General features: G+C 39.4%; 2 protein-coding genes across 2 annotated transcripts in view; both read left to right on the top strand.

The window, feature by feature from the left end:
- GGTA1 (glycoprotein alpha-galactosyltransferase 1 (inactive)) overlaps positions 1 to 5,721 on the top strand; it is a 69,907-nt gene extending 64,186 nt beyond the window's left edge. Inside the window, exon 8 of the mRNA XM_063082421.1 lies at positions 3,005 to 5,721. Coding sequence (XP_062938491.1) covers positions 3,005 to 3,698 — 694 coding nt within the window. The 3' untranslated portion in view covers positions 3,699 to 5,721. The remainder of the gene's footprint in view (positions 1 to 3,004) is intronic.
- A 1,577-nt stretch (positions 5,722 to 7,298) lies between these two features.
- Positions 7,299 to 21,271, top strand: LOC134365549 (N-acetyllactosaminide alpha-1,3-galactosyltransferase-like). Its single transcript, XM_063081665.1, has 4 exons — positions 7,299 to 7,309; positions 16,357 to 16,407; positions 17,136 to 17,270; positions 20,575 to 21,271. Exons 1-4 carry the CDS (start codon positions 7,299 to 7,301, stop codon positions 21,269 to 21,271), a joined length of 894 nt encoding a protein of 297 aa, XP_062937735.1.
- The last annotated feature ends 311 nt before the right edge of the window (positions 21,272 to 21,582 follow it).

The raw sequence follows: 21,582 nt of genomic DNA on the forward strand, positions 1-21,582 counted from the left end.
TTTTGGAGAATTTTCAAAATTATTTTTCCCCAAAACAAAAAAGTTCAATTTTTCTATTTTCTTCTGCCCTCTGGGCTTTTCCGAAAAGTACCTGTTCTGAAAAGGCCACGTGGAAAGTCAATTCCCTTTCCTTGTACAAAGAGAGTTGAAGACTCAGGTTGATCTGAGCTTGAGTTTTATCAAGGTAGAGCCTAAAAGAGAGCTCTGTGAAGATCTGATAGTTCCCCAAAGATATCCTTCCCCAACCCAGCAGCCGTCACTGCTGCTGTCATTAATGATACTAACCAAGTTCTAACGTCACCGAATGTGCTGACTCCAGACACCTGTGTGGCGTCTTGGATAGAGAAGGGTTGTAGAGTTTTGACATTTTCACTAGAAGAATCTGTACCATTGTAGTCAGGAGCCAATGCTCAGCTCACCTAATCCTTTGGCACGAAAGGGGACAAGGCAGCCACATTACAGATTGATTTGATCCTGATGTTTCCAAAAAGAACAGAACATTGCCCCCTGCCCCACAATGGCTTCAACCAACCAAATGCAACTCTGCAGAACTCCACTGCAGGTTGCACATCCTGGTGAAAGCACTGTGCTCTCGGCTATGAGGCAAGAGAGGCCTGTTTGTACTCAGCAGCAATAAATCTCCATAACAAGTGGATTTGGACATTGAGGAAGTGTGATGTTTGGTTTGTTTTCAAATAACCATGCATGGAGCCAACTGCAGTGCTTTCATCTCTAAACAATGTTGAACCTCACAATGACTCTCCCTCCCACCCCTGCCCAACCCCAGTATTGTTTCCCAAGTTTCAGGGCATGATAGATTTTTCTTGAAGTTCTAGAGTACCAAGAATTTCCTGGCCACCAGCCACAGAATCATGTCAAAGTCCCTCTATATATTGCTCAGATATATTCTCTCCATTTAAAGAATCAATACTTGAAACCCTTAGGTTTCCAGAAGCCAAGATTAAAAGCACACTTTATTTTGGTAGCAAAGAAAAGGAATCCAAGCAGCAACAAAAAGTGAAAAGAATGCCAGTCATTATTACGCACAAAGCATCCCGCTTGGCCAGTTGTGTCATCGGTAAATTAAATTTGGTCCGCATTCACTGCACACAAGTTTTGGGTTTGGATGAATTGTTTTAAGCATCTGACTTCTTCTTTTCCCCTATAATCTCCATAGGATGGCTTCACAGATAGTCTGTAGCTTGGGCTTACAGAAGACATCGATGTAATTTTTTTTTTAATGAATAGATAAATAGTTAAAATATTGCTACATACCTATTAGAGTGGTCAAAATCCAAATCGCTGACAACACAAATGCTGACAAGGATGTGGAGCAATAGGAACGCTCATTCATTTCTGCTGGGGATGTAAAATGGTACAGCCACTGTAAAAGACAGTCGGGTAGTTTCTTACAAAACTAAACATACTCTTACCATAGAATCCAGCCACTGAGTTCCTAACTATTCACCCACGTGAGTTGAAAAGTACGTCTATACAAAACCTGTACTCAATGTTTATAGAAGATTGATTCAGAATTGCCAAAACCTGGAAACAACTAAGATGCCCTTCAGAAGGGAATGGAAAAATAAACTGTGGTTCATCCAGACAATAGAATATTACTCAGCACTAAAAAGACACGAGCTATCAAGGCAGGAAAAGACATAGAGGAATCTTAAATGCATATTCCTAAGTGAAAGAAGCCAAACTAAAAAGGCTACTTACTGTATGTTGCCAACTGTATGTCATTCTGGAAAAGGCAAAACTTAGGGGACAGTAAAAAGATTAGTGGCTGTGACAGGTTGGGAAGGAGGGAGGGATGAATAGGCAGAGCATAGGGGATTTTTAGGGTGGTGAAACTATTCTGTATGATACTATAATGGTGGCTGCGTGACATTGTACATTTGCTAAAACCGAGGGAATGTATAACGCCAGGAGTGAACTCTGATGTAAACTCTGGGCTTTGGATGATAGTGGTGGATTAATGGAGGATCATTAGTTGTAACCAAGATACTGCTCTGGTACAGGATGTTGATGTGGGGAGGCTGTCTGTGTGTGGGGGCAGGAGGTCTGTGGGAACTCTCAGTACTTTCGGCTCCATTTTGCTGTGAACCTAAAACTGCTCTAAAAAAAATTGTCTTTTTTTTTAAAGACAGAGAAAATGGTTAAAATAAGGTTAATCAGAGTTAGTTTGCACTAGTGTTTGAAGGGATTTTATAATGGTGGTGTGTGGACAATAGATTTGTGTTTTGAGTGACCAGTGGGAGGCTCACAGGTGACTGTGTAATATGGAAAGAGATCCATGTCTCGTAACTCATTCTCTGTGTCACAGAGTGATGCTGGTTGGGCTTAATGCAATTCCTAAAGGACCCAAGGGTCACATCATCTTTGCATCTGGTTTTGAGGGATGCTCAGGAACCTGAACCCCCTTTGACTGCCCAAAGTCTGAATTAATTGATAAATAAGATAAAGGTGTAAGGCAGATGTAGTAAATATCACCTGCATTCCAGGTGAAGCTGGTATTGGGGGGTGTGGCTTATCTGTGCAGGCCCTAGCCCTCCTACATATTGAACCACAGAGTTAGAAGGACTTAGGCACCCGGGCACCTATAATATTAAAAACTGCAGGCCTCTGGATTTGGGAATGGAGCCTGTGCCACTAAGTTTTCTGCAAGGCCCAGGGCAGCTGAGAACACATGCTCTCTCAGACTGGCTGGCTTCCAAAAGCAAGAGGAGAGAAGGGGACAGGACGGTGCATGCCCGATTGCTCTTCCAAAACTGGCAGTCAGACTAGTCATTCCATCTCCCCCAGGACTAAGTGACTGAAAGGTGGAGAGTAGCCAGAAGCGTTCCACTGACAGATGTCCCTTCACATGAAAACACATGTCTGGGGTGGGGAGAAATTATTCACCTCCTCACCTTAAAATACAGACAAGGTGATTAGAATAGTACATGGTTTCCTGCGGGGATCCCAGAGGTTAAATGTATCCCTTTTTTCTTGGTTTCAGATACATTGAGCATTACTTAAAGGAGTTCATAACATCTGCTAATAAGTACTTCATGGTTGGCCACAAAGTCATCTTTTACATTATGATGGATGACCTCTCCAAGATGCCTTTGATAGAGCTGGGTCCTCTACGCTTCTTCAAAGTGTTTGAGATCAAGCCTGAGAAGAGGTGGCAGGACATCAGCATGATGCGCATGAAGACCATCGGAGAGCACATCACTGCCCACATCCAGCACGAGGTCGACTTCCTCTTCTGCATGGATGTTGACCAGGTCTTCCAAGACAATTTTGGGGTAGAGACCCTGGGCCAGTCGGTGGCTCAACTCCAGGCCTGGTGGTACAACAAATATCCGTACCAGTTTACCTATGAGAGGCGGAAAGAGTCAGCAGCATACATCCCATTCGGTGAGGGGGATTTTTATTACCACGCGGCCATTTTTGGAGGAACACCCATGCAGGTTCTGAACATCACCCAGGAGTGCTTTAAGGGAATCCTCCAGGACAAGAAAAATGACATAGAAGCTGAGTGGCATGATGAAAGTCACCTAAACAAGTATTTCCTTCTCCACAAACCCACTAAAATCTTGTCCCCAGAATACTGCTGGGATTATCACATAGGCCTGCCTTCAGATATTAAAATTGTCAAGCTATCTTGGCAGACAAAAGAGTATAATTTGGTTAGAAATAATATCTGACATCAAATTGTGCCAGTAGGCTTCTGAATTTGAGAGAGTATTATTCTGGCTGCTTCCTCAGAAAAGTAACAATTTTAACTTTAAAAAGTACTAACAAAACACCAACACGGCAAATGTATATTCCTCCTTGTAACTTTGAGCCTTGTAATATAGGAGAATGAATCAATGGTAATCATATGTAAATTCCCAGTGATTTCTTATCTATTCTGGGTTTGGGAGAAATACTATCAGCTGAACCAAAAAAAAAAAATTGTCATACGCATAAAATAAGCCGGAAACACTCGACAGGTGCCAGATAATGTACTGGAGAAAAGGGTGCTAACGGAAGGTTTGGCAACAAGATACTGTTATGGGGGTTTGTCCCTTTGATTTCAATGTCTTCCTGATTTTGAGGGGGTCTAAAGCAATGCAGAGTTGCTTCACAGCTGGAGAACTCTTAGTAAGGACACCATCTACCCTGGCAACCCTCAAAGTCTTAAACAGCAGATTGCTTCAGGCTATCTATAGTCCATGTCCTTTTCTCATCAGGATGTTGTTTGGCTCCTGTGTGAAAGACTGGTGGAAATTCCCAGTGAACATCATGGTGGTGAATTTCAGAGTTCCAGGGAATATGAATGAGCCAGTGGCTGCTCAGCATGAAGTGAAAACAAAGTTTCAACATGGGTTTGCAACGTGATATAGCAAAGAAGAGGAAAGAAAGTGGAAAGGAAGGGGCTCTTCTTCACTGTGGGGCAGTGCCACCCTGGAGGGACACAGGGTCCAGTGTCGGTGCTTAAATGTATCGTGGATCCAGGCACTGAATGGGAGGCAATGTAGATGATCTCCAGCCTCCTGGCCCTCATGACTAACAGAGCAGCAGGAACTTGAATAGAAGATGCTTCTTGTTTTGCCCAAGTTATATTCAGTCTACCAGACTCCGCAACTGGTGGCTTCAGATCCTTGGTAAAGGGGTGTGGATGGTGTCAGAGAAGGCAAAGGCCCAATGTGGATTTGAAGAGGCTTGCAGGGAGTTACATTTCCAGGACTTGGGCTTCATCTGAGGACAGTCATCAGCTGGCCCTACCACCCGCTCTAAGACTCAGGGTCCCTCAGCCTGTCATGCCCTGACTTGAAGGGCTGAGATCAAGGAGTGGAACAGAGGAACAGCCCCCTACTAAGTAACTTCTCATTTCCCCCTGTGCCATCTGCACTATGGAAGTGTAACAACCAGACATATTTAACAAAACAGTAAATTGATTTTATAACAAAGGCAATGGGAAACCCAGTCCTTATGACTGAACAGCTTAACATTCAATTCCCTTCTCTAAAAGAAGCTGTGAAATCCTGCATATTAGAGTGAAGCAAGTCAATGTAAAGGAAGTTAGGAGGCAACATTTACATAGTCACATATATGCTCATGCATCACTTAAGGAGGGATTCGTTCTGAGAAATGCATCGTTAGGCAATTTCATCATTGTGCAAACATCAGAGAGCGCACTGACACAAACCTAGACAGCATAGCCTACTACACACTTAGGATGTAAGCTCCAGCCATCATAATTGGCCATAACGTCATTAGGTGGTGCATGACTATTTATGTTTTGCTTGTGTTCCAGTTTAGGTCATTTGTTTCTACTTTCAAGCAATTTATTTGAAAAGCCATTGCACTGGCTTGATGTACAAGGCGATGGGCTTCTTTGATAAAACAAAACCTGCATTTCATCTGCCCTTTCATTGTGCCTCCTACTCTTCAATTCTTGCCAAAAAAAATCTCACATCTAACAAAACAAAACTCCTGGATTAGTGGGCTTTGAAAAAGAAAAAGGAGATAACATGTCAGTTAAGAATCTTGCTTCTCTATTACTCAAGTTGTCTTGGATCCAATCTGGACGAGTGTGAGTTTAATGGTTTAAATCCTGAAACAAAGAAATGATCTATCCTGAAAGTTTAGAGAACAGAGCTGATGTTTACTTTTGAGGGAATTTCTTGATTTTTTAAAAATTCATTTAAATTTAAATCCCAATGGATGAATTCAAGATCTCATTAATAGTTGTTATAATATTTTTTTTAAATAAAAGTTCTGATTTACAATTGAATAAATTATTTTCTCAGTATATTCTGGTTTGGTCATGAATTGTGCATTTTCTTTCAAAGATGTTTAAAATTGTCAATTGTAGAATTTTAGGTTCTTAGAATCAGAAAAGCCCTCATGCCCTTCTGAAAATGTGTCCATTATTTCAGAGATAGAAGGAACAGGCTTGAGATTCATCCCGCAATTTTTAAAAGAGATGCTTTCCAAAACAATGCACTGAAATAATTAACTGCCAGTGGAAGAACCTTTAGTGGAAGGAAATGGCTTACCTCTGAAGCCCAGGGTGGGGTACCAGGGCAGAAAAAACAATACCATCACCATCTCTGGGGGTTATTAGTCCTGAGCTCTGGGGAATATATCTGGCCAAGGGAAAAGGCTGGATTTCTAGCAAGTCTAGGTAGGTATATTTATAATATAAAAATTAAAGGTGATCAGGCAGATGTAGTGAGATGCACTGAATATACAAGAAGTCATGATTCCCTCATAGTAGAGAATTATTCCCATCTTATAAATGAGGAAAGTGAGGTTCAGAAAGGTTAAGCCGTCCAGCTGGTAAGTGGCCAAACTGAGGCTCAATCCAGAGAAGCTCACAAAGATAAATATTTTGACCCAGTATATATGGAGGGCCATGTTTAATATCAGAGGAAATGCAACTTATAGAAGAATCTTATAAAGGGGAATTTTTGCCATAATAATATTTTAAAAGCTAGATACATTCCCAGGCTTGTACCATCTCCCACTTTTTATGCATTTAACCTGCCCCAAATGTATTAAAGTTAAAATGCATCCTGTAAAAAAATAAAAACTTATCATTCTTATCTTTAAATTGTGCATGCAACGCTGATGTAAGCACCCTGGGCACATGCTGAGCTGCTGCACCAAGGCAGTGCCTCAGGAGGCATGATCCCCCAGAGGGGTTGGGTAGAAGAGACAGCTATATCTCCTTCTTCCATTCCATCTCCAATCTGGGAACCATATGCAGCTGGAAGGGGCAAAGTTTGTTCAAGGCTGAAGGACCTCTCTTTGACCTTTGATCTCTCCTAGCCGAAGGCACCATCATGTGAAAATCTCAGCTATGGCAATACTTATACTTACAAGAATTTATTACATATACTATTTATTAAATATGCCCTGTGTGAAGGAATAACACAGGCATGACAGCATACTCACAAGCATGAAAAATCATAGAAAGAGTGAAAATATAACACAATAAGCATATACTGTAAGGAGAGAAAAAAGGGTCAAGTGGGGACTCATTGGTCAAAGTCTCATCTGAAAGGGTGCAGAGCTAGGATTCCAACCTAGGACTGCCTGACTCTAAATTCTGTGCCCTTTCCACAGCTCCAGGCTACCTGTCTCACTTCAACCATCTTGCTTTTGAAGTTTGGGGACACCAAAGGAATCACCATCAAAGCTCTCAATTCTTTTGTTAGGCATTAAAGAGAGGGGAATTTGGTAGACTGAAAATTCTTCAAAGGCAGGATGTAGGTCTGAAGTTGGAGAAGCAGGAAAATGAAACCTGAGCAGGTATGAGGTACAGGTAAGTGCAACAGCTAAGGGAGTATGAAGGGAGGAAGGATATCTGGGGAGGTGGAAATAGCTTCAGAGCGGCTGACTCCTAACTGAGCTTTGAAAGGAGAAGGGATCACTGTGAAGAACTGATGGAAAGGTTTCAGAGGAAGAAGCAGCAGGTGTGAAGCCCAGAGGGCTGCAGTAAAACCCACAAGAATGGTGTCGACGCTTTGGGACTGGATGAAATCACCTGGCAGAACCTGTATGAAAAGAAGCAAAGACCACATGAGGGCTTTGGCTGGTTGACCACCCCACATTTACCCAGCATTTGTGGCTCTCTCTCTCTCCTTTCCCAGCAATCCTTTGTCTCCATTAGGAAATCTATGGGTTTCTATGGAATTTTTATGGAAACTGGTGCCATGGTTGGAGCAATTGATCTTGGCTAAGCTAATCAGCACTTTCCAATGCCCTGGTGGCAATGATTGATTCAGGGCTGGGCAGGTGACCTAAATTAGTCCAAACAAAGTGAATGTCAGGTCTTTTACTAGAAATGAAGAAGGATATATTATTGTGAGCTGCTAGACAAGGGAGGTTAGACTTAGGATGAAAATGACAATAGGAAAGGAAGAGCAGGGACACTGAAGGAAACTCAGTCCTTGGTGACAACCATGAGCCAGTGGATCCAGCCTTACCTAAGGTCTGCACTGCCTGTGGGCTTTTCAAATGTGTGAGCCAGTAAGTCCTATTACTGTTTAAGCCAGTTGAAATCGGGCTTTCTCTTACTTATAACTGAAAATATCCTCATTGAACCCCTCCAGGAGAGTTAGTTCCTCTAAGGCAGGACCGTAGTCTGCCTCTGAATCAGCTCCAACACCTATTACATCATGTATGTCAGAGGTACTTCTTAACAAATATTTCCTAAATGAATGAATGCATCAACATCCACTCTCAAAATATAAGAAGGGCTTTTCTTTAATTTAAAAAATTTCCATCTTTCATTGTGGACTTTGTCTTTTTAAGAAGCACTTAGGACTTTTCCTCCTGTAGTACACAGTGTGGGAACTCAGGAGTTACAGCCTGGGCATCAGGCTTAGGCTGCAAACCAGTGCCATAACCTACTGGGTTCAGTGCAGCTTCAAGGCTAGTGATGCATGGGATAAATTTGCTTCATCAGCATACAGCCGTGCTTCTCAGCCTGGGAATCACAGTCCCCTCCCCGCATCCCCTACTCAGGACATTTGGCAATGGCAATGTCTGGAGGCATTTTTGGTTGTCACAACTGGTGGAGAGGTGCTATCAGCATCTAGTGGGTAGAGGCGAGAGTACGACTAAACATTCTGCAATGCACAGAACAGCCCCCACGACAAAGAATTATCTCACTCAAAATGTCATTAGGACCAAGGTTGAGAAAAATCTGGTGTCAAGCTCTCTTGGACTCCATTAAGAAAGGAACATTGAGGAGTTAATATGCATAATACCCACCTGTCTGTACCCTGGGAATAGTCCCCTGATAGGTGTCAAGAGTCTCTAACTCAGCTCCTAGTCTTCCATTAACATTCACAGCTAAGACAAAAGTAGTTCCCTATACTGGCCACAAGAGGGCAGGGATTTCCAAAGAAAACCCTGTTATTCTTAACGACTGCATTGATTAAAAACATACTTTTCTGATGTTGGTGAAGATTCTGCACATTTGTATAAATAGGTATTAATTTTGCATATAAGTGAAAATTGCTATAAATATTTAAAGGATGCAGCTGTGAAAAATCAGCAAAAGCTTAAACACTTTTAGTGAATTGGTTGTAACTGTTCAGAATAAGAGGTAGTTAGGTTTTTAGTTAAAAAATTTTTATTGCAAGAAACAGAAACCCCCTTGAGCTGTCTAAACTCCAAAAGGAATTTGTTGGGAGGCTACTGGAGATTTCCACTGAATACAAGGGAGAGTTGACAAGCAGGCAGTGATGTGCTGAAGCTGGCCCATACCGGCTTGCGAGAGCCAATTACATGCAATATTCCCTGCTCCCTGTTCAGAGACATCATTGTGGTAGCTTGAAATAGGCCATGGTTGAAGTATTTACACCATGAGAACCAACAAGCCCTAGAAACCGTGGTTCTTTTTCCTTTCCTTTCCTCCTTTCTTTTCTTTTCCTCTTTCTTTCTTTTTTTTTTTTTTTTAATTTTCTTTAGGGTCTGTTGTTTAAAATTTACCAGCACATCACTGCAAATGGGCCCTAAGCAAGAACCAGGGACACTCAAGGGCCTCAACAGCTGAAAATTGTGAACTCCCCCTTGAGGTTTGCCATTAATAGGATCCAGCTCCAACTATCTCCGTTCTCAAGGTTTGCTCTTTTAAAACTCTAAATTCCTGAAAAAGAAATCCGAAATGGCACAGTACCACTTCTGCTCCCAGTAGCTGTGCCCCGGGATAGGTTAATTGGAGGGCGATTACACTATGGGGCAGTCCTCAGAGAAGGACATATTGTTGTGAGCTGGGTGTCTACCCTGTAAAAGTGTCTACCATTTTCCACATCGGCTGTCTGGCTGTTCAATCACTTCTTCCCATACATCTAAAATACTCCCACCTACCATGATCCAAAAATGTTATGCACTATCCCAGCACAGCCCACTCTCCTAATAGCAGGCCGCTGAATCCACAGGTCATGTCATAGGGCCAGCCTCCTCAGAGTCTACTTCTTCAGATAATAACCATTTCTTTTTGGTCCCTGAGACAGCTCATTTGACTGCTCTGAAATCTGTGAAATAAACGGGAAATTTAGCTCACACCCAAACACACTTCAGTCAATAGTGAGAGACAAGGAAGAAAGAGCGGAAAATTATAGTAACTCCTATTTAAAAGAGGGAAATAATGGTTATCTGTTCAAAGGGCATTCCCACACCCTGGAATTCAATGGGCCTCTGTAAGTTTTCTGTGAAGACTAGCCACAGTCTTCACCCACCATCCCAGTCTACTTCAGACCCCTTGTACTATGCAAGATATGACGGGTCGTTAAGGGTCCAGTGGCAGGGTAACTTGCCTACAACCTCCACCAGCTGAAGAGCGTTTGTCTAGGGTCCCATTGGAAGCTCACTGCTTTGACCCTTATCAGTTTAAAGGGGAGGCAGCTGGACACCCACATGTGTGGGACACTGCCTCCTAAATCCAAATTGGACCATAGGAGTTATTGCTCTTTCTGAGTGGCAAGGGGCATAAAGTATTGGTTCTCAAATGTGGCTGTACCCTGGAATCACCCGCAGAGCTAATAATGATGCCTGGGTCCCACCCCAGAGATTATGACTTAATTGGCATGAGGTGGGGCCTGGACACTGGGGTTTTTAAAAGCTTCCCAGGTGATTCTAGTATGCAGCAAAGTTTAAGAAACACTGGCACAAAATACATTAATTTGCCCTGTGATTTTCTAGGTGTGGTTTTCTTTGTATTTTTATTGTTTGGCATTTGCTAAACTTCTTTGATGTATAAATTTACAGTTTTTTAAAAATTAAATTTAAGACATTTTTTACTATAATTTCTTTAAAATTTATTTCTGCTCCATTTCTATCTTCTCTACTTCTGGAAATCCAATTACATGCATGTTAGACAGCTTGATATTGTCTCATAGATCACAGGGTTTTTTTTTATTTTATCGATTATTTTCCTCTCTTTTTTACATGGGATGATAACACTGATTTATCTTTCATTTCACTAAGATTTCCTTCTGCAAGTTTTAATTTGTTGATAGCATTTTTATTTCAAATACAGTGCTTTTAAAGTTCTAGAATGTCCATTGTTTTTATAGCTTCCATTGCTTTGCTGAGAATTCCTATCTGTTCATTCATTTTGGCAAAATTTTCTATTAAATCTTTAAACATTTTCATAACAGCTGCTTTAAAGTCCTTGTTTATCACTTCCAGTATCTGGGTTATGCTGGTTTCCTGAGTGGGAGAAAGTATTGACTTAAAGAGGCACAAGAAAAATTACTGGGCTCGTGGAGATGTTCTATATCTTAAATAAGGTGGTTGTTATACATGTGTACATATATAATAAACCCAATGAAATGTACACTTATATGACATGTTTTACTTTATATAAATTATACCTCAATTTAAAATGTATTATAAAGCTTTATAAAATCCCCCCAAAGCAAAAGGTGCTTAAGGGCTCCTTTTTTTTTTTTAAATGGGACAAAATCTAGTTCCCTAGGTAATAATGAAGAAAAGCTGCTGGCATATGAATTATGATTGTACCTATCTAGTTATTTCATCATCAAAAGAGAATCTGATGACATAATCACTCACAGAAGACTGAAATAATGAACACACAAACTGGAGAGTGCCATAAAACCAATACTGGGTATCTGATTCATGATTTTTCAAGGGTCTCAGAATGTCCTGCTTGAAAACTGTCTGTGCTTCTAAGATTCTGCACATGTCTTCTCAAACTATTGTACCATAAATGCTGAGTCTCCAATGAAGAATCTGCATAAAATTCCTACATGATCTTAAGAAATTTAAGGTAAGAGATTGTCCTTAATTTCAACTAAATTGAGCCACATCCAGTTCCTTTTCTGCACATAAACAATTTTATATAGTTTGTTTGTTTGTTTGTTTGTTTGTTTAGCTGCTGGCTGGTACATGAATTGAACCCTGAACCTTGGTGTTATCAGCACCACACTCTTACCAACTGAGCTCACCAGCCAGCCCCCATTTTGTATTGTGTAGATTAAATAACACAAATGAGTTTTGTAAACATGATGACTAAAAATCCAAGGTCAATGCACAGATAACCTAAAAATTACAGTTGCACCTCTGGCCAGTGCTCTGAATCAATTTTATATTCAAATAGTTTTGAGACAGGGCATATGTTTTATGCTGCTCTCCATTTTATCACCTTTCTTGGAAGGATCAACTTCACAATATGATGTAACTAAAAATAATTAACAAATTCCTTCATAAGTATGTAACTCTTTAGACTCCAGGTAAGTATTTTTATAAATATCTCTTTTCACTGACACCCACCCTGTGAGTTAGGCTGGGAAGTAGTTTTTAAATTTCTTTTCTGTATGTAAAGAAATTTGTAATTTATCAGCACCATGCTCTAACCAACTTAGCTAACTGGCCAGCGCAGTCCTTTGTAATTTAGAAAAGACAAATGAAGATCATAAAATTTCTTGCATCAAGGTCAGCTAAGACTTTTCTATAGCTAGCTTAAATAAAAGCAAGTGTCTCCACTAACTTAACTGTTTTCATATAGAAATACCCAAGGAGCAGCAGTGCCTTAATTGCTAGTCAATGTCTATTAAATCATCTGGTTTAAGTCGCAGAGAGGCAGACTTTACCACAGCTTACTCTGTATACACTGTACTTTATTTAATTTACGTTCATCTCTTTCTTTTTTCCTCCCAGGAAAGAATGATATACAAAAGAAAAATAATTCTATTCTTATTGATTTTATTGTCTCTGTGGGCCCTGCAGAGGGAGTATTATTTCAGGTAACTATAAAAACTTAATGAATATTTTATTCTGATGTTTGGTAAAGTATGTCAAAAAAGGTGACAGGCTCACTTCCTGAATAAATCAGCATCCAAATATATCAATTCAAATATATTCAAATATATCAAAATGATATCCAAATATATTGGCATAAATAGAGCCTTCAGCATTCAAATACTTTGTTTCTAATAGGAATGAATCTAAAAATAATTTCTGTAGGCCCACATGTTTGAGGAGAAGCGATGTTAAACTACCAGTGACCGTGGCAACGTAATGTTGGTAAATAGAAACCGCTCTTTTGAAGCAGGAGGCATCCTCTTTAAGAACTGTCCCTATTGTCGGTGACTTCAGGCACTATATATTGTATTTGCCCTCACAAATTTGAGACAAGTAAAAAGACTTCCTTGGCAATTAGCAAGTTTCATTGTTCTGATGATATCAAATAAGCTTCTCTTTTATTTTGTCTGAAAGAATTAGGTTGTGGATATTGTTGTTTTAAAGATATAGCATATGAGGTTCTTTTTTTAAATTTATTTATTTGTTAATATTATTACTTTTTTACATTCTAAGATGTTGCAGAGCAGTTGGGGGCAGGGGGAGAGGGAAAGGGGGGGAAATAGGGTGGGAGGAGGAGGAAGGTGGGAGGGCAGGGTCGAGGCCGGGGGGAAATAGGGTGGGAGGAGGAGGAAGGTGGGAGGGCAGGGTCGAGGCCTGTGGCACCCCCCTCATTCTGGCAGGGGAGACCAGAGGGTTTCCAGAGGTGGCTTGGTCATTGCTGGGCTGGATGCAGATGTCAGGGGGGTATGGTTAAAGCCCTCAGAGCCTCACTGCCCCAGCTCGGGAGCCCAGGGTGTTTTCACCAGCATATGAGGTTTCTTAATTGTAATGGTTTTCATCATTTTTATTACTGTATCTCTGTAACTAACAATGTATCTGGTGCATAGTATGTGTTCAATAAATAGTTGGTAATATTAGGTAACAAAATAAATGGACAGATGAACTCTAGCTCTAGTCATCTTATATGTGGAAACCCTTTATATACATTTAAAAGTAATATAATGATTTTTATTTGTCCTAAGCACAAAGAAACTAAAGAAGATGTATCACTGCTGGTAAGTCTTTATTTACAAATATGCTATGACCTCTTCTTTGAGGACATAACTGGTTGGAGGGCAATGGAATACCTGTAGGTTCTTGGTTTGGTTTACTCTTGCAAGCACAGTAAACCAAAGGAATTTTACAAACACATGTTGGAGATAGTTTGCTTATGGTCAGAAGCTAGGAACCAAACCAAGAGCAGATTGGCAGAGTGCCATCTCAGATAGAGGGGATGGAACTAGTTAGGGAAAACATATTTTAGGAGCTGGAACCCAGCCACCAGTAACCCTGGGTCTTTTAAAGCTCTGGGCAAACACACAGGAGTAAAGACTTAGCTAAAAGACTCTTAGGAGATTGTATTAACTACATGCCACCCACAGGTCATACCATCAATATGTGTCCAGAGAGGTAAACTTTCCCAAAATTTCCAATACTATAATATGTTTTTCAGTATCTTCCTGTAGTCATGAGAACCATATGTGTGAAGTGAAGAGCGGTTTTCCTTTCTGATGCTTATTGTGTCCAGGGGCCTCGTCTTCCTGATGATTCTATGACTTTTTTTTTTTTTTTTCCTGGCAGCTGGTCAGTACAGGGATCCGAACTCTTGACCCTGATGTTATCAGCACCACGCTCTCCCAAGTGAGCTAACTGGCCAGCGATGCAACACTTTATAATAAGTTCTTTCTATTATTAATATTAGTTCTCCTTAGCATCAGGATTCTACAGCCTTGCCATAATAATATTCATCATCCAAAGGCACAGCTGTCAACTGTAGTGGCCATTTGAGTACAATGCCATGCCCCAACATTGCAGTTACTCCTATCTATTGGAAGCAGAGACAGTCTCATGACATAGGATTTAGCTTCATAGCTGCCCAATTCCTGCATTAACTCAGCCCAGGATCAATTCTCCAAAGATGTCCCAGCTCTGTAGCAGAGTGCCATTAGAGTGTGTAGCAAAGAGGAAGGACTTAGGCAAAACTGCTTGTCCTTCCACTTACATGTGATACTGGTCAAGATAATGAAAGCCCTTTGTCCCTCAGTTTTCTTATCTGCTAAAATGCGGATAATAATAATAATAATAGTACCTCTCTCATATGGGTGCTGTGTGGATTAAATTAGGAAAGTATTTAATGAGCATTAGCTATTAACAAAGGGATCTAACCTTATCTAACAGGTTAGGGAACACTTCCCTTAGGAAGGGATATTTAAAATGAGCTATGAAAGCTAAGTGGGGATTAGTTAGTTGAAGTTGTGGCATGCTTTAGGGGGGAAAAAAGGGCTTGGTAAGAGATGTGGCTGGAACAGTATAAAGGGCCAGGTCATGCAAAACATTGTGGCCGTATAAGGAATGTAAACATGATCCTTAGGACAGTGTGAAGACATTGAACACTATTAAACAGAATAATAACAGAAACACTGGAGCTTCAGGAGCATATTGGAAGCAGAGTTGGAATATGGAGAATGGGCTGAAATAGGGCAATGCAAGGACAGGCAGGGGGGTAGCATCTTGCTAATTCTGGTTGATGAAAATATGGAGGTTCCTTATTTCATTCTCTTTGCATTTGTGTACCTTTGAGATTCTTCCTACTACAGAGTCTTATTTTAAAGCATAAAAAGTGAGACCAATTAGGAGGCTATTGCAGTAACCCAGACAAGAGATGACGGGGATCTGGAGTCATGTGGTGGTAGGAAATGGAGACAAGTGATGCATTTGAGAGATGCTTTGGAGGTAAAACCAGCCCGGTTTCCTGATTTGATGTTGGGATTTAGGAAGCACTCTGAATGTAGAATGACTCTGCTGTTTCTGTCTTGCCAATCCAGGTGGATTCAGTAAGATCAGGCAACACATGAAGAGAAGCTACTTTGGGGGAGAAATGATTACTTTAAAATAAACGTCTTCATTGTGTGGTGTCTATGCAAAATTCAAGTAGAGAACTTCAGAACAGTTGGCCTTCTGGTCTTGAGTTCATGGGAGAGGCCTAAGTTGGATGTAAAAATATAAAGCCACAGGAAAGTGCCAGAAGAGAGTGTTGTGATAAAACAGAGGGGCTAGAAGAAACCTGAGAATAATTGTCAGATCGAGACTCCTGAGCAAGTAGTATATTTAAGGCTAACCTTAGGCAGAAAGTAGGAATATATTTCCATTGTGAAAGATGAAAAAAGTTCAACACTATAGGTAAATTTGGGTGTGAGATGGCAGAAAGTTGCAGAAGCTTTCATCTGATGGCTGCTATTTTCTCTGTGAATTAGGAGAACGAGGATGAGGATAGGGATGCACGTAATGATTTCTCAGCAGCAAAGAGGATTCCATGGAGGTTGGAAGCCATGATTTTTCCATGCCACCATCACCAAAGTTCATCGTTGTTTTTCTTTCTGCTTCCCTCTTATTTTGCATTTTGCATCTTACTGTACTACAGTCCATGACTTGATAGACACTTATCTTACACTCTAGTAGGTATAGTGTGACTCTTTGCATTGTTTTTCCTTATAGGTCTCTGAAAAACCAACCAGAATTACAGCTATCAGACTGGTTTAATCCCCCGTAAGAATCCAAATCTTGCTCATGTGAGATGAATGCATAGAAGTTAACAGATGACAGCAATACTACTACGGGCATTCCAAATGTTGGAGAGTAGCTGGACCTTTGATTACAGCATTTAGGAAAATAAGCAGCAGCTAAGACCCACTGGGGATGGACATTTGGACCCACATCCTCCATGAGTGAGAGTTTAAATTACATAAACTCAGAGGTTCTGAAGTGATGGCAATCCAAAAGTAAGAGGGTGTGTCTGAGATCACTTGATTGATTCTCCTCACTTTACCAATAAGAGAATCAAAGTCCAAAGGGGACAGGTGGGTTGTCTGTGTGCTTCATGCTTTCGTACAACAGACTTCCTCTGGCCTGTCTGCTTCCATCTTCCCACTCTGCTGGTCCATCCAACACCCAGATGCTAAAGGCTTTCAGACATTTCTTAATTAAAACTTTGTTTTACCATTACACAATGTAATACTTTACATTTTGGGAGACATTTCAACTACGTGTCCTTAAAGATTTTGGAACCACCATGTAACTAATCTGTTAGTGTACTTTTGTAATAATTTGGCTATTTCTGATATACTGCTTCTCCATCAAGGCTTTGGGTTAGGTGCAAAGAGATACTGCAAGTATACAGATGCTGCAATAATAAATCTTAGATTTATGCATTGATAATATATCCTGCAGTTTTATTATGATGTATTTTTTTCAAAAATGCTATGTCTTTCTTACAGTGCATACATGAACATGACTATTACTGAATGGTCAGCTCCAGTTGTGTGGTACGGAACTTACAATGAGTCAGTCTTGGAACATTATTATGAAAATCATAAAATTACTGTGGGGTTGACTGTGTTTGCTGTGGGAAGGTAGGTAATGATGTCAAATGTCCTTTACATTCAGGCTTTTTGTTGTAGGAAATGGGACGTAATCTACTAAAGCACCTCGTAATTTCACCTAATGATTATTCTCTCTAGGCCAGTGCTTGCCATAATTCTAATCATCATCAGCCACTTGGTCCACTCAAAAAACATCCCAACCCCTCAGTTTCCTTTCTATTACCTGATTTTACAATCCTTTCCCAATATTAACTTAATTTCCTGGGTTTATTACCAATCAGTTTAAATACCGTCTGTTCCTTCATAGGTTGGTGCTTCTTTTATAGCCATTTTTCATTGTCTTTACACTGGATCAAGCCAATAATTTGTCCCCTCCTGTGCTTTCCCCAAGTCATAAAGTTCTTTCAGATAAACTTTCTTAACTGTGCTTATTGACCCCTCACAGGAACACTGGTTTAATACACAACAAAACAATGTAACTGTAATTATCTGTAGTAGAATTCTTACATGCTACATTTTCTGACCACCAATCATAATGCAAAAAATTAAAAGTACATAAAATTATCTAGTAATTTAAAAATAAAAGCCAATCTCTTCGTAGTTCCTGATCAAATAGAAATTTTTTTAAAAATTAAGGTAGATTCCTTAAAAAAATTACAATGAAATATTTCCATTTAGAGATGGATGAATATTACAATTGCATTGATCACCTCTCTTCTGAAACCCTGTGAAAACAACAAATATGGATAAAAAGAAGAAAGGTTTAAATTCAATGAAACCAGGAAATATTAACACTTAACTTAATCACTTAACTTTGAACACTTAACTTTGAAGATTATTTGCCAAATGTAAAATTTGGACCAAATATAGAGAAGCCATCAAATTGGGTGTCTACATCTACCAACCTCATAGTGTGCACTTGAATGTTCAAAATAGGTTGAACAACCCTGAAAAAGCCCAACTGACCATCCCTTATCTAGAGTGTTAAGATCTAGGAGTAAAAGTAACCCATAACGGTATCCATTTAGGTTACCATTCCACACTGGTGCTGTTGCTGAGCAAAGACAAATCTACTTGTAGCATTTATCTTTGATCGAGGTCAGCTGATTTTTCAATAACATCAAGTTTTAGCAGTGCCACTCTTTTTTCCTTCACACACACAGCCTCTTTTCTAATGTATGCATTTAGTGCTATAACAACCATATATAGAACATTGCACCAACAATACACATTCTTCTCAAGTGCACATGGAACGTTTTCCACGGTCAACCATATTTTACACTACAAAAAACCTCAATAAATTTTTAAAAATTGAAATTAAATCAAGTTTCTTCTATGACCACAATGGAATAAAATAAAAATCAATTACAGGAAGAATCGGGAAATTCACACATATGTGGAAATTAAACAATACACTCAACCATCCAACAGTCAAAGAAGAAATCACAAGGAAAATTAGAAAACACTTTGAGATGAATGAATAAAAACACAACATGTCAAAATTTATGGTATGTAGCAAAAGCAGTACTCCCAGGGAAATTTATAGCTGTAAATGTCTACATTTAAAAAGAATAAAGGTCTTATATATCAATGACCTAACTTTCTACTTTAAGGAACTAGATTAAGAAGAGCAAGCTGAACCTAAAGCAAGCAGAAAAAAGGAAGCAATAAAGATTGGAGTGGAGATAAAATAAAGAATTTTTAAAAATAAGATCATTAAAACCAAAAATTTGTTCTTTGAATAAGATCAGCAAAATTGACAAAACTTTGGAAAAAAACAACAACAAAACAAATTGAGGGACATTCTACTAAATACCTGATAAGGACCCTTCAAAACTGTCAGGGATGTAAACGACAGGGAGAGAAACTGACACAGATTGTTGGAGACTAAGGAGATGTGCTGGTTAAATGCAGCGTGTCCTGGATTAGATCATGGAAAATAAAAAGGCCGCTTGGGGGAAAACTTGGTGAAATCAAAAAAATACCCGCAGTTAATAGTATTTTACCTCTCCTAATTTCCTACTTTTGACAAATGTGCAATGATTACATAAGATATTAACGTTAGGGGAAGTTGTATGAAGTGTGTATGGGAGCTCTCTATCACATATTTGTGGCTTTTCTATAAATTTAATATCATTTCATAGTAGAACGTTTTTTTAAATTGAAAAAAATAAATTTGCCTGATGTCATAAGATCCATAAAAATTAATTCAAATAGATTAAAATAGAGTTAAATGTAAAAGATAAAACAATAAAGCTACTAGAAGAATATGTAGAAGAGGATTCTAGTTAATTGTGTGTGTGTGAGTGTGTGTGAGTGTGTGTGAGTGTGTGTGTGTGTGTGTGTGTGTGCGTGTGTGTGTGTGTGGCTGGCTGGAATAGGGATTGATTCCTGGACCTCCGTGTTATCAGCAGCATGATCCAACCATCTGAGCAACCAGCCAGCCTTGAATATTTTAATTAACTTAAGAAGGCAGAGATTTCTGAAATGTGACACAAAAACACTAACCATGAAATAAATGTGGGTAATTGGACTTTTTTAGATTTGAGTTGCTAGCTTACAACTCAATAGAATATTTTAAGTGATATTGCTCATAATTTACCTAGTAATTTTAGGTGTTCTGAACTAGAAAGTTTTCTCTGACCTCTCATCTACTTTATTTCTTAAGACTTAGAGCAATACCCAGAATTTATTTTTACATATTAGATAAACATTATTTGAAGCTAAGCCACCTATGATTACCTTTTCTTTTTTGAATTTATCTGAGGCCATTTATTACTGTGAGAATCTTTTACTGGCTCCAGAGACTGGAGATCAGGAAGTTTTTCAGCCCAGCTATTCCAGCACCATCATAAGGACCATAAGGAAAAATAAGTAAATGATGCAGATGGTGGACTACTGACTAGGTCACCTCTGATCTTGTGTGCGTAACTAACTACACTACTCATAAAGCAAGCACAGACAACAATAACTCCTCCTGCAATGACCTGACACCTTCCTTGCCTACAACACCGAAAGCAAGTTCCTAGTGCTATGATAACCCTGAAAACTCTGGCTCTCATCTTGGGCTGGGCTCTGCTCAGTTTCCTGATCTCACCAAGTTTCATTTCCTCTCGTGAGGAACTTCTTTTCTATCCTGTGATCTGTAGAACCCCAGCAGGGAGAAGAAAGGCAGATACTTTCACTTTCTTCTGTACTACTTCAATAGAACTTGAGAAGCCTATCTAATATTTGGTACTTTAATAGCATTGCTGGATAAGCTAGTCAGTGTAATTTAAATAGTGTGTGTTCCACTAAAATATAAGAACTTAATCTCTTCTTATTTAATTCACAGATATCTTGATCAGTATTTGGAAACTTTTTTGTTATCTGCTAATGAATTTTTTATGGTTGGCCAGAAAGTCATATTTTATGTCATGGTAGATGACACTGCCAAGATGCCTCAGATACATCTGCATCCCTTCCGTACGTTCAAAATTTTTCAGATTAAACAAGAGAAGAGATGGCAAGATATCAGTATGATGCGCATGCAGACCCTCAGTGAAATCATTGCCCGTCACATCCAGTATGAAGTGGACTTCCTCTTTTGCATGGATGTGGATCAAATCTTCAAAAGAAAATACGGATTGGAGACTCTGGGAGAATCAGTAGCTCAGTTACATACTTATTGGTATCAGGAAGATCCTGGGAGTGTACCTTATGAGAGAAGTCAGTTATCAAAAGCTTACATACCTAAGGGTAAGGGAGATTTTTATTACCATGCTGCTGTCTTTGGTGGCACTCCTATTAAGGTTCTTGATATTACCAGGGAGTGCTCCAAAGGAATCATGAGTGACAAGGAAAATAACATTGAAGCAGTGTGGCATGATGAAAGTCACTTAAACAAGTATTTCTTTCTTCATAAACCTGCTAAAATCTTATCGCCAGAATACTGCTGGGATTACCGTCTTAAAAGGTCTCCTGATATTAAAAATGTCATGCTCTACTGGGATGTTAAGAATTATGAAGTTCTTAGAGTGACTCTAACATAATTTTATAGCCTTTCCTTCACGTTTCTGAATTTAAGAACATCATTTTTGTCTTATTCTTTTGAAAATTGTCTTATTTTTTTAGAAAATAAGCACTTGACAAATTGGAGCACTAAAATATTACTAACAAAATGGCAAGCCCACCAACAAAACAAACCCCCTACTTTCCTCACATCCATGTTGAATTATATAACATAGGATATAGTAGTTGCAGAATGAGTTTGTTAAAATCAGATGGAGATGTAGTAATTTCACATCTTGTGTGAATGTTGAGGAAATAGTATTTGTTAGATCACATTGAACAAAATTAATTG

The sequence above is a fragment of the Cynocephalus volans genome, chromosome 17, assembly GCF_027409185.1.
Source record: "Cynocephalus volans isolate mCynVol1 chromosome 17, mCynVol1.pri, whole genome shotgun sequence".
Taxonomy (NCBI): Eukaryota; Metazoa; Chordata; class Mammalia; order Dermoptera; family Cynocephalidae; genus Cynocephalus; species Cynocephalus volans.

Bases quoted from the DNA above. Each gene is read 5' to 3' on its own strand.
- LOC134365549 (XM_063081665.1), top strand. The intron at 16,408-17,135 runs GTAAGAATCCAA...TCTTTCTTACAG, and splicing joins TCAGACTGGTTTAATCCCCC to TGCATACATGAACATGACTA. The intron at 17,271-20,574 runs GTAGGTAATGAT...TTTAATTCACAG, and splicing joins ACTGTGTTTGCTGTGGGAAG to ATATCTTGATCAGTATTTGG.